We start from the raw sequence: 14,029 nt of genomic DNA, 5'->3' as shown, positions 1-14,029 counted from the left end.
GCATAAAACAACTCTTCCTGAGGTTTCAAATTTGGGAAGAGCTCCTCCCCACCCCCACGTCATTTTGAGAGCAAGCACTTTCCCCCCAAAACGGTCTGCAATTAGTCAAAGCATAATTCCTCCTTCACTCTTCAAGCCTCTGAGGACAGAAAGCATTGGTATAGTCTGTCCTCTCTATCCCAAGGGTAACACTTCAGTCCTTGGACTCCATCATTGTGGCAGGATCTGAAACTCCTTCCACACCAGCTCACTCTCCTCTGAACACCCCGCCCTTGCAAAGTGGGGGGCTGGAGAGCAAAGACGACATCACGTGTGGATCCAACCAGCAGTGCACAGCGAGGTGACTGCCTCCCAATCGGGATTTTTTCCCGTGCTTTTGCTCATTACACCCACTGGGCATGACACTATTGTGTACTCTGTTCATGAACATGTGTAAGGTTGTTGTTTTAACAAGTGCTGTGACCACCCTTGTGACCCTTACTCTATAACCTGTCTAGGTGAGTGTTCCTGATTCAAAAGGCTCATATGAAAACCCATGAATGAAATTTCTCTGATGGATTTTGACTTATTTCTGCTGACATGTTTTGGGATCCTACATATTTTACCGACCCTGGCCTAGACTTTGATAAGCATGCCTTTCCTCATGGGGACAGAGACGTACAGGGGAGACATAGTCCCCCAGCCCCACTGAGGTCACCCACTAACAACCTCCATGATGACGGTCTCCCTGGCAAGACTTTTAAGGTAGCCACAATTATTTCTGCTGCACCAAGTCTGCCCTTGCTTTGTGGCCATTTGCCCATTTTCAAGATAAACAGCTCTCCACACAACAAAGGCCAGTTTTCAGGGTGCCTGAGTTCCGATGAGCAATCTTTCCAGATGTCACATTGGGAAATAAAAGTTCTGAATATATTAGTGGAGTCAGTTCAAAGACGGGACGACTACAGAGGCTGCTCCCCCACGGAAGGTGACATCGGGGATGACACCTGCCCATCCCACTAGGCCTCAAGTCCAACCATCTCCCATGGTCACCACTATCAGCAAGTCCGGTCCTACCACGGGTCTGGACTGAAAATTACTTCCTTACTCACACACCGGGTATGATGAGTAATACCTTACTATCGAACACTTTCTTCCTGGCACCTTCCACTGGGGGAGCAGCATGGGAGGATGAGGACAGGGCTGGTCCTGTGTAACAGACTCCCTCAGCTGACATTTTTTCCCAGCCATTCAGCAGTCTGATTCTAGTGACTGTTCTAACAGACTGCCCATACTTTCCTATTTTGTCTACAAATTAAATGTCAAATGCTAATTCCACTGCATGCCCTTCATGAAACCAGAAACTCAGTAAAGAATGAAATTAACATGCTATAACTTGTTTGTTCACTTCTTTCTCTACTGGCAGTTTATAAACCGCCTTTTCTAGAACTCTGCCTAGGACTGACCTCGCCTGAGTGCTGTGTGAACTCTGCCTTCCGCATCTCCAGCCCCCTGGCGTGTCTCCCCTCACTCTTCCTTAAAGATCAGCAGACCCAACCATCAAGTTCTCTCACTACCCAGGGGTCTAATTTGTCTTGCTGTAAGAGAGACTTGAACTCACTTAGAAGAAGTAAGTCTTTTCTTATGAAACCTTCACTCATATTGATCTTCCACTTCTTCTAAGTCTGAAGTGCATGAAGTCTACTTTCTTCTCTCATGCACAGACTTCAGTAGCACCAGGCAGAAGGCCCAGCCCCTCCTTGACCTTAGGGTTCTGAATTTTGGGCTTCAAAGAGAGGAAAAGAAACAACAACAAAACCAAAAAAGCCTTTCTTTTCTAGAGCTTTTAAGCTTTCCTGACAAAACCCTCATTTGCTGTTGGCGATCAACCTTTCTACTACCACCTATTCAGTAAGAACAATAATCAGTAACAAACGATACATGCCAGAAATGCACACGGATGATGTACTTCTCGCAATCAACCAAAGACCTATCCCATTTGGTTTATGAAGCCAAGTATCAAAATAAAAAATTAAGAATATTAAAAATGCTCTATTAAAGTCTAACAAGTAAAAAAGATTACATATACATCCATTTTCAGCTGGGCATTTTAAGACCTAGAACATTGCACTGGCTTGACATTTGTTCAAGTGCTTCCCCTTTCTATTATATTAACTGAGGCCAACCCACAAACAATGACTTAAAGCCAACATTTGCAACTCTCCATTGAGGGCTGACCCTTCAACAAGAAATTGTAAAATTTGGAGTCAGTCAGTGCAGTTATAGATTTCCATTCCCTGTTGTAATACTGAGTTACAAATAAAGACAATACAGTACATTATTAATTCATTCATTTAATAATCATCTACTAAGTGACCATTATGTGTCAGGTATGTTAGAGTTCACTGTAATTCTCTGCACTAACGTCTAATTACTTTGTTGATATAAAAATTTTCTCTACCTGAAAATATTGGACCAATATTAAGAAATAGAAAATTCATGAATTTAAACCAGTTTTAAACTACTCTACAGAAAATACTTGTTTTACATCGAACTCTTTGGATAGAAGGAACTTCCTTTTAGATAATAACATCCCTCTTTCCCCACGGGCTAACAAAAATGTTTTGCACTTATTTGGTGAAAAAACCATCACTTATTTTGTAGCTTTGGCTGGTAACAAAAGCATTAAGTGATGCGTACAAAGGAACACATGCCAGTATGGATGGACCCATGAGTAAAGATTCCTTGTAAGAGCCAAATCAGTCCTGATAGAGTGGGGCTGGGGACAGAGCGGGGCCGGGGACAGAGTGGGGCTGGAGAAACAGCGTACATTCCAGAAAGGCTTCATTCAACTCTGATCCTAAACACCGGGGCCAGAGCGAGGGCATCGCAAGTAGATTGCACAGCTTCTGTTAAAGATGAGTGAGGAAAAGATCAGATCACAGCTGGGTATTTATACTTTTGCATCTCAGGTTTAAGTTGGCCTCACGCTGTCTGTGTCCAACAAGCTACAGACGGCATGAGGAGGTGAGAAAGGCACATGTCCTGGCTGCTCCTACAAGACGGGCGCTATGGTTCGTTACTATCGCTCAGCTGAGCCGCACGCCCCTGAGCTTTAGTGTTCCCATTCTGCAGTTGGGAAAGCCAAGGTGCTCCAGAGCAGTCTGCCCCAGATCACTCAGCCAGTTCAGGGGACATGTTCCACTTTGATATACTCTGTTAATTATTTTAATAAAGATGATATTTTTACAGAAAGCAAGCTTGAATGAGTAGATTTTTTAAAATATATACGTATATTTCCACCTATGGGAAGACCGCTTTTTTTTTTTTTTTTTTTAATACCAGACACCACAGACTATTCGAAGACAAAGTGCTAAATCGAATGCCCAAAGCCAAATGTAACGTTCAGTCACGCGAGGGCTGACAACACAGTAGATGGGTCTAGCCCTTAGCTTCCTCTTGTTTTATCTGGGTTGGGGCTGTTTAATTGCTCATTTGTATCTACATCAGATTAATAAATCAAAGGAATCAAATGTTTAAGAGTGGGAGGAGAGAGTTCAGCTAGGGCATTGAATATTAAACATAAATTATTGAGATGTGATCATCTGAAGTAAACATCCTAAGATATTATACATTGGGGCTTAACCTTTCCCATTGACAAATGTATCACAGCAATCCCGGACTTTTGAGCAGTTACAAAACTAGAGCCCACTCCTCCATTGTTGATGGGAATGTACATGATACAGCCATTCTGGAAAACAGTTTGGCACTTTAAGAACATGAGCTTACCAGAGGACCCAGCAGTTGCACTCTTGGGCACTTATCCCAGAGAAATGAAAACTTCAGTCCACGTGTAAACCTGTGTGTGATGGGCCACTGTCTCTCTTTATAACAACCCAAACCTGAAAATAACCCCACTGTCCTTTACTGGGTAAATGGCTAACACACGAGGACATATCCGTACAATGAAACACTACTCAGTAATGAAGAGGAAAGAAGTATTGATGGATCTCAAGGGAATGACTGTGGAGTAAAAAGGTTACATAGAGTATGATCCTGTTATGTAACATTTTTGAATAACAAATTATAGAGATGGAGAACAACAGGTAAGTGGTTGCCAGGGGTTAGAGATGCGGTCGGGGTTGGGTATGAACAAGAGGTGTATCAGGAGAGTGACAGGAACAATTCTGTAGGATTCTGTATGTTGAACGTGGTGGTGGTTACATGAATCTACAGATGGTAACAGTGCACAGAGCTAACCACACGCGTGCTTGCACATGCGAGTGTGTGCACACCTGTGACACTGGAATAAGCTCTGTGGGGCATAGCAAAGTCACTTCCCAGCTTTCACAGTGCACTGTGGTTATGTAAGATGTGACACAGGGGGAGGCTGGGAGAAGGGGCATGGACTTCCTTGTCCATTTCTTTTTTGCCAACTTCCTGTGAACTTATAATTATTTCAGACTGAAAGCTAAAAAAGAAAGATGGGAATATGTTTGTAGGTATCACATACGTCTCTGGAGATATACATGTCAGGGTGGAAATGGGAAAGGAGGAATGTGTAGATCATTTTAGCCAATGCAGACACAGGAGTCATCAGCAAAAGCACAGCTGAGAAGGCCGAAATGGAAGGTTTGTAGAGAACGTAGCACAGGACAGGTGGGAGAGCTGGAGAGCTCTGAAGCTCCATAGGCTGGGGACACTCGCTAACGTGTCCCATCCCCTGGGACAGGCACGCCAGGGGGAACAGAGACAGGCCCTCTCCGGGAGGTCAGGAGGGGGGAGTGGGCTCTGCACAGTGACTGTCAGCGAGGACAAGAGTCCAGTTGGAGGGCAGTTGGTCAACACAAGGAACAACACGCACCATCAGACAATTTTCCTGCATGAGGTTAACCAGCAGATGCCCAATCACTCTCCAGCTCCACCAGTGAAAGCAGAGAAAGGAAATCTGGGTCCTTTAAGCAGGGGGCTGACTGAGAAAGCACTGGGGCTGTTTTCAACACACTCCTGGCGCAAACTAGGTGAGGGCCAGAGGAGAAGTGGCCCCAGGAGCCCCATCCCCCCAAGGAGCTACGCAGCACCCGCTTCCCTGGAAACCCTCCCCGACCATGGTGGCCACAGCGTGAAGTCCACGAGGGCTCTGGCCCTGCTCCCCGGGGAGGGGAAGCACTGGCCCAAGCATAAAGAAAGAAGTCTGCTTGCTTAACTGTAGGCATAAAAATGAAGCCAGATGGGTATGCTGTGACAAAAAAATCACCAGGTGGTTGGGAGGTCTTTGTTTCTGACTTCTGAATAAAATGAAAGGTTCCTCTTTTCCCAAGCATTACCCCAAACAAAAACTTGTCCCAGTTGTAAGTTTGCAGAAACAGAACCAAAAGGCTTCTTTACTTAAACCCAGCAAGAGTCACAGCCTGATTCAAATGGGAATGGTCTTCCCTGGGAAACCAAGGCTTTCAGGAATCCAGCAAACAAAACCAACTCAAAGTCACTGAATCAAATCCAGAAATAAACCACCACCTGTTTGCCTCAAATAACCCACAAATTTCAAAGGTAATTATCAATTAACCCAGGACCTGATTTTGAGAACAAAGTATGAATGGATGAAAATAACGATGCTTATGCTATATTTGGAAATGGAAATATGTCCCTCTATCATTAAATCTCAGAATGGTGAGCTAGAAATAGATATCATTTATTCCCCACGCTGACAGGTTATGCTGAGTCTGGAAGACAGGCTAACTAGTGAGATACAAAGATAAGTGAGACATAGTTCTGGTCTTCAAGGAACTTCACATCCACCATGAAAAACAAACAAGTGACTAAAACACACAACACACATGAAAGCAGAAGTATATTTCTCCACCGGTCATTCATCTTTGTCCTGGCATGTGATGGCTGGCCAGGGAGACACCTGGGAAGGAGCTTGAAACAGCGAATATGTGACTCAACAATGGGGATAAAGCCTTGAAAGGAAAGGAGGGCAGGTAACACAGGACTCGTAACGGGAGGGGTACAGTCAGACCTGGTGTGAATAAAACACAGAGAGACCAAGAGGCAGAAGACCAAATGCAGGAGGAGAAAACTCCTAAAATAAAATCCAAATTCATGTGGGGCTAATCAACATTCTTTTGAAATACTACCTTAAAAACACTGTCAAAAGGAAAAAGGAGACTATCAGTCTTCCAGCCTTCTGAGAGGAGATAAAGCATCTCATGAATTGCTTTCAGAGGGGGAAAAAAAAACAACTCGGAAGGGTCCCAGAATGCTTCCAAATCTGGAAGGTGAAATTGAGGCTAACACCTCTATTAACCACCTTCTGCGTCCGATCTCAAGGTAGAAAATATTTCCTCTCTGCTCTCTTCCCAGGAATGGGAATTCTATATTCCGTCCTCTGGGATCAAGAGAGCATGGAGTCCAGAGGTCTCGCTCAGAACCTAAGTGCTTGGTCTGCCACGGCGGGTAACCACCAATCCCCTTCCAGGTGGGATTCATAAGAAGAATTCCCGAGCTAGCACTGAACCGACATCACCTTGATCCAGCACCTTTAAAGTCAGTTGTTAATGAGATCACCTTTGATTATGTGCTCATCAGTGAGCCAGAAATTTACCGCAAAAAGGTGAGGGCCACTGCTGTGCTCTGGAGGAAGTGAGAAACCAGCAGGCCTGGGCACCCGGGGGCAAGAAAGTTAACCTGCATGCCGCCACTGGGGAGCCTTTGAAAGTTAACTTCCAAAAAGCTTCATGTATTTGCCTAACTGAAAAAGACAACCTGCTTCTTCTCTCTTCCTCTATGTAATTTTAAATTGTATGATCTGCTTGAGAAAAATTAATTCAGATAGCAGAGATCTTTTACCAATTTTCCATTCCTCTGGTACGTTAAACTATTTACTTTATACAAACAGGTATTTGATTAGTAGGACTTCCTCTCCTTGGCCCTTCTGTCACTTCTCATCTTGTTTTCAACTAAACTTGTTCTAAGCGGATCTAAGTTTTCATTCAATAACCAGTTTCAAAACATGAAGATTGAGGAAATCATTCCTTTCCCTCATAAAACCTACCAAATACCCCTGTGGGTCTTGGGGCGCGATGGATGCAGCACAGAGAAAGGAGATGGGGGAAAATTCTGGAGCTGGTCAGTAAAAAATGAATGTACTCCGAGAGTGGCTAAAAATGAAGTCCAAGCACATGGCAGGGAAGAATCAGGCAGCAGTCCATGCCTGTGTGTGGCCCGCCTCCCAGCCGCCCCGCGTGCCAGCCCCCCCACCCCAACTGGCCATCGGGGGCAGCGTTCCTCGGCCTCGCATCTCTGAAGAAGAACCAAGTCAGGGTCAACATGCCGGCTTCGCTGCCACTGTGGCAGTTTCTCATATAAAAACGGAAGGATGAATGCGCTGAAAATTCTTGAACTGTAACAATGAACCACTCCACCTTTAAACCAGATCTGAGGTCTCCTCAGTCTACCAGCGTCATCAATTCTGGAGGTTCCCATAGCCTAAGTCAACGAAAACAAAATAGGTTTTCACTGTTCAATAAATTAACAAGGCTAGTGTAACAAGACAGACCCTTATTGGCTAACTGGAATGTTTTCATTCTAAGATTCTTTGTTTTCTTAAAAATGCTACTGATGTAAAAAACCAATGACCACAAGCGGAGTCTCTGGGGGACAGCTTTTATAAAATGCCTTCCTTCAAGCTCCCTTTAGTGTCTGCTTTTTGAAAACTGTAACCAAGTTGAAAAGGTGATGTAAACCATAAATACCGTGTCATGTAAAAGGTCTGCTCTGTCCTAAAGGCAAGCTAAGCCTTTACAAATCCTGCTAAAGAGTATCACTGGGCATGTCACAGAGACAAGTATCAGATCACCAACACGTGGCTGCGGTTCCTCCCCTCCCGCAGCACAGACCACCCAGGGCCACGGGGGCCACGGTGGCTGCTCAGAGCTCCTCGCTGCTGGCTGGCTGGCTGCCGCAGCTTAATGAGCAACAGCACAATCTGCTCTGTCACAAATACCACCGTCTCCCTCTCAGCGTGGGGGTCAAATGCATAAGATAAAGAGAAGCTACCATATCCATACTGAGGAGAAAGAGAGAGACACGCACAACTGTGCGGCAACTAGGACAAGCGCTACAACAGGTGCATGTAAAGGAAGTTCCAGGAAGTGCCAGGGAAAGCGCTAACTCTGCCTGAGGAAGTGAAGGGAAGCAGCAAGTCCAAGTTTCAGGGGTGTGAGAGTGCCACAGGTTTGGGGACACCGTCCTGGGTACGAGGGGCTGGAGGAAAAGTGGAAGCCAGGCCACGAGGATGCTGAGAGGCTTCAGTCCGGTGCCCCACACACACAGAGCCGCTGAGGGTTCAAGAGCAAGGCTATGACATGGTCAGATTTCTACTTCTGGTGGCAGTGCTGCGGGAGGCTGGGAAAAGAGCTGCCAGAGGCAGGGAGGCCACTTGGTGGTCACGGCTTGAGTCGAGCTGAGGGAAGAACTTACAGCCTGCTACATCTGTAACTAGAAATTGCTGTGGACAAATGGAGCATTTGTACGTCTCCTCAGAATGACCATGGATCCTCAGAAAAAAACCCAGTTCCTCTGTAAATGTTGTAAAGTCTTTTTTAGTTATGGCATTATTAAGAGAAGGCAAAGAAACTTGTGGCGTTGGTTTTCTATTGATGGCCGTCCGAGGCTCATAAAGTGCTGGCTTTTGCAGAAAGGGCTGCTCAGCAGAGGACGGCAGAGCCACCACCAGCCTGGGTGCAGCTGAAGCACAAGGTCTTGGGGCCTCCAGTTTGCCACACGGGCTCGTAGAGTTTCAGAGTAAGAGGGAAGTGTGCTCTCCTGGGAGCCAAGCTTTCAAGTCACAAATGGCCTGGTTGAAGACTGACTGCCTAAGATCCTAGACTTGGCAGTGAAATTCTTTCCTTTTGAATACATCTATTGGTTCCTGATCTCTGATGCCCCTCCTGTGTTCCTCCGGCAGCCTTACTCTTTCTAGATCCTTCTTCCCAGCCTGTGTCTATAAGCTTTCATGTGTTCAATTCCAAATCACCTGGAAGGGCTCCTCAATTCCAATTTATAAAGAGCTGTGGAGAATTTTTTTTTCCTTAGAAATAAGATGTAGTAAAGTTGATATCCTTACTGAATTTGTAAGTCCTTTTTTCTCAAAAGCTACAGGAGTTTCTTGAATTGTAATTTTATGTGATTTCTACTAAGAATAACACACACAAAAGCATAATTAGTACCTCCCTATTTTTCATACATCAAATAACATTATCTCTTACAATGAGGTAAGTGCATTAACGAGAGAATACCTATGACATTAGCATTAATATTATCATGGCCATGGTGGCTTTGTACATTTAAATTTAATATTACGTAAAATTCACTTTTATCAGAATCTGAGAGTAGTCGAACAGTCTGATAAAATCAGAAGTCAACCATGATGTTGGCCACATGACAGACTAACACACAGAAAGGAAACCCAGCTCTGACCACAACATGCAGGTCATTTACTGATGCTAAAACGGACGTGCTCTGTTCTCTCTCCAAGTTAAGGGCAGAGCCCTCGGCCCGACACGTCCCTGCTCACCAGCTACTCCACACCGGTCATCCGCCAGCCCAGCCCTCACGGGTCCAGTCCTGCAGATACACATGCTCCCACGTCCCCTGGCAGAGGCAGGCTTATGCTTGTGGGGCTAGAGGCTAGGAAGCCCAGCGCACCCCCGTCCACGCTGGCCCGCTTGCTGCAAACGCGCTACACCTCATCGCTGGCCACTCTGCTCCACTTCCTCGTGTCACGACCAGTCCATTCTGCCCACTCTCTTCCTGTGGGGTTCACAGAGCCTTTCAGACCCAGGCTCCGTTGTGTCTCCTGACGCCTTACCTCCTTGACGTGGCTATGAAAGGACACGGACATGTCCAGCAGGATCTTGCGCTGCTCCACGCGCCGAACAAAATCTTGTATCCGGTCTTCAAGCTGATGGGCAGCCTGATAAATCTCTTCTGGGTCACATTCCCCGGTCTGAGCCAGCTGTTCTGCTGCCTCTAGTAACTTATCCGCGTTGGTATATGTGTTCTGCACAAGAGAAAATCCAGAGAAACAGGGTGAATTAAAAACAAACAAACAAACAAAACGGCTGGGCATCCTAACAGACTGCAACTGAGTCAGTTCGGGACATTCCTGATCATTTCTGTAAATTCAACAGAAAAAAAATGATGGGAAGAGATGACTTTAGGAGTTCAATCTACCTGCATCAGCAGCTTTTGCCATTACTGTTCTAGACTGTTAAACCCTGAACCTTCCGGCAAAGCCCCTCCCTCTACAGCAGTGCTGGGGTGTCTGTAGGCAGCTTCTGGCTGCCCCACGACTCACAGAGGGCCCTTAGCTTCTTGGGCTGCACATCCAGAAGACAGCACCTAGCACAAGTGCCCACTTCACTTTCCCCTCCAGTCTTGGGGCAGAATGCAGAGTTTCAGTTTTGTTTTTCAGTATGATGTACGATTTTGTAATTCCGCAAATGCAAGTGGAATGATTACGTTGCAAATACAAGTTGCTGTCTTCTTAACGTGTTTCTACTTATCGGTAATCCGTGCTTATCTTTTCTCTACTTAAGGGGATGTATTTTTTGAGAAAAAGGAAATGACCATAATGGCTTATATAAAGTAGCCAGGGTTTTAAAGAGCTGAAAGTTATGTGCAAACAGGTATCAAAAACACTTTGAAAATTACTCCATTTTAATTCATGATAAATGAAAGGCTGCAAATGGGTTCCACAGATACAGAGGTGTGCTAGAGACCTGACTCTGTTCGTGGAGCTGCTCGAGAGAGAGAGGGCCGGCCGGCAGGGGCCGAGGGCAGCCGAGACAGGTGGGAGGGCTTGGACGCAGCGTGAGAACAGAGGGAAGGTCTGCCGGGAAGGCCCACAGAGCAGGCTGCGGTCCCTCTGAGAAACAGGTGGAGTCCTTCATCCTTCTCCAACATGTGAGTCCCAAAGCTGAGCAGGGTGGGTATCTCATCAGTGGCCCAGAGTGTGGGGCGGTGTCCCCGCAGAGAGCCTGAGCCTGGCGAAGGACGACAGTGCCCCTGCATGGGCAGCCTCCCACTGGGGAGACTGGTCACATCCAGGGACATTCATCTACTCAGCCAACAGGTTAAGGATAATGAGAGACAGGGTCCTCACTTCAGAGAAGGGACTTACAAATACGGACAAGGAGAAAGCTGAGTTAACCCTGTGGCACTGGGCTGGAATTGGAGGTTTGTGTGTGAATATGTGGTTTTCACAGATGTGTGAACATGCACGTTTGTACACCCACACAAACACACTCACACGTCCTATCTCGCTCTGTCCCGAGAAGGCCCAGGAGCAGCAGTGACCCAAAAGCAATAAGCATGTAGCATCCAAATTTCCACCTGTAATCACCGTTCTCTTCTACAAGGAACCAGGGCTCCTGGACAAACAGCTTACTCAGGGGGTGGGGGGACAGACTACAAGAGGAGGCTGAGACATCTTATTGTATCCAAAAGTAAGGAAATGCTCAAGAACAATGTGGGTAGATCAGGACACAAAAGGCAGCTTGAGGAGGCTCCCAATGGCCAAATCAGGGACAGTCTGAGAGTAAACAATGACAGTAACAGAGTACAATCCATGAAATACAACAGGAAACCATAAGTTCATACAGACACAAATAAATAAATAAAACTGGCTGAGGAACAGGATATTTATAGAATTTCAAAGTAGCTCCCCACTACGTACTTACTAATTACAAAGCGGGGAGGTGACTCATCTTACAATGGAGAAATGTGGCAGACACCACTTTAACCTGGAAATCAAACTGCATGCCAGACGTAGCAGGACGAGTTAAAGTCAGGTGCCGACTGGTGGGAAGGCACAAGAAGGACGCGGCAGCCCTGATACACCGGGCCGAGGACGTACGTATAACCGGAATCTACTCATGACCAAACGTCAGACAGACCCAGAGTGAGGAGCATGCCCAAAATAACGGGCTTGAAATCTTCCAAAGTGTCAGGTCACCAAAGCTCAGGAACAACCAAGGAGGTGCTACAAACTCAAGGACCTCTGAGGCGTGACAACTCAACGCCACAGGCGCTTCTGCACCGGGTCCTCCACCATAAAGGACATCGCGGGGCCCGGGGCTGGAAGGTAAGCCGGCAGCAGCGTTCGTTTCCTGATTCTGACAGCGGCACGGGGGGCACACAGCCGCAGAATGTCCCTTCCTGGTAGGAAATACATGCTCAAGTCAATGGCTCAAGGGAGAGTTAAGTTCTTTGTGCTGTACTTCCAACTTCCCTGCAAGTCAAAAAAAACCCCAAATTTAAAACAAGTGTAAATACGGCTCGACAGGTATGAGATGGTCTCAGGAAGGACTGTCGTGATGCGCATGAACAGAATGACGGGCACCCCAGGCATCAGCGTGGGGGCAGAAGCAGTCCATCCCGGGGCACGCCGTGAGTCGGGGTGCAGTGTCTACAGAGAATTTAGAAGTGTCCATAAAAGCCAACGAAAAGTCAGTCTGTTCTTTTATCATCACCACAGACTGCACACCCACCTCTCCCTGTGCCACAGCCACGAGCACTCACTGGGCCTTGGGTCTAATCCTCAGCACAGCCCCTTCCACAGCTAAGGAAACAGGCCTGCAGGGCAGTCACGGGCTTGGAGGACAAGGTTGTTGGGAGGTGGGAGCAGGGCTCGGCCCGGGTCTGAGTGTGGCGAGTGTGCCTACGACACGGCAGCTAAATGCCATGTGGCATCCTGGACGGGGTCCTGGAATGGGGCAAACTTAGGAAATCTGAACAAAGGAGGGGCTTCAGTTTACAGTAACCCACCACTGTCAGTTAACTCTAACAAATGTACCATACTAACAGTAAGCACAGGGGAAGCTGGGGGAGGGGTATAGGAACTCTTTGTATCATCTTCACAATTTTTCTGTAAATCTAAAACTGGTCTAAAAAATAAAGTTTAAAAGTATATGTGTTTATACAGTCGACCCTTGAACAACACATTTGAACTGCACGGTCCATATATACGTGGATTTTTTTTTTAAATGAATACAGTATTGCATATATACTTTATGATTTTAATTTTTTTTTCTAGCTCACTTTATTGTAAGAATACAGTATATAATACATATAACATATAAAATATGATAATTGGCTGTTTATGTGATCAGTAAGGCTTCTAGTCAACAGTAGGCTATTAGATAAGTTGTGGGGGGAGTCAAAAATTATACCCGGATTTTTGAGGTGCCTGGCTGGCTCGATTGGTAGAGCGTGCGACCCTTGATCTTGGGGTTGTAGGTTTGGGCCCATGTTGGGTGTAGAAATCACTTAGAAATAAAACCTTAAAAAAAGTTATACATGGACTTTCAACTGCAGTGGGGGGGTGTCAGTGTCCTAAGCCCCACGTTGTTCGAAGGTCAGCTACATGGGTGCATGTATACGCAATATACACACACATACACACAGCGGATGTTTCAGAAAAAACTTTCACCTTTGGAATAATCCTTGGGTACTTTCCACAATTATCTCAGTTAGACCTTCCCTCCTGAGGGGCTGGCTCCTGGGCCCTTCGGTGCAGCCCCTGGGCACAGAGAAAGCTCTCCTCGGGAAGCTCAGCGATCAGCATCAAGGGCTCCTGCCACCGAGGTTCTGCATACATTGCCGACCAAGGGTCTAGACCATCAGAGGCTCAGTTTCAGGTGACTTTTATGGGGACGATGGCTTTATGGAGACCCAGGCTTCCCCCCACGAAGCCTCACCCAGGAAGCATGCTCTGCATCTCTGGGCAGAGGCACGAAAGAAGCTAACAGAGTATCATGCTTTTTGCAGCACACACACATTCTTTTAAGAGCTAAATCCTATTTTCTTATTGTCATCACCGCCATGAAGTTGCTTACCTCTCGTGTTTGATAAGGGGATCGGCCGGTGATACTGCCTCCCAGCACTGAACACTTTGTTTCTGAAAGCTTTTCTACCTCTTTGCCAGCAGGGAAGGGTATTTGAGACATATGTGAGTTCGTTCCCAACAAACAAGTGCATTTTT

At 46.3% G+C, this 14,029-nt stretch overlaps 1 protein-coding gene across 2 annotated transcripts in view; it reads right to left on the bottom strand.

Annotated features, from left to right (window-relative positions):
* The window catches only part of TRIO (trio Rho guanine nucleotide exchange factor), a 338,883-nt gene that overhangs the window by 142,768 nt on the left and 182,086 nt on the right, over nt 1–14,029 (bottom strand). For both annotated transcript variants that reach the window (XM_032415386.1, XM_032415387.1), the window contains exon 11: nt 9,854–10,045. In XM_032415386.1, the coding sequence (XP_032271277.1) occupies nt 9,854–10,045 (192 nt within the window). The remainder of the gene's footprint in view (nt 1–9,853; nt 10,046–14,029) is intronic.

The sequence above is a fragment of the Phoca vitulina genome, unplaced genomic scaffold, assembly GCF_004348235.1.
Source record: "Phoca vitulina isolate PV1807 unplaced genomic scaffold, GSC_HSeal_1.0 scaffold17, whole genome shotgun sequence".
Lineage (NCBI taxonomy): Eukaryota > Metazoa > Chordata > Mammalia > Carnivora > Phocidae > Phoca > Phoca vitulina.
The sequence above is the reverse complement of the archived record's forward strand: the minus strand, read 5'-3'. Positions and strand labels throughout refer to the sequence as shown.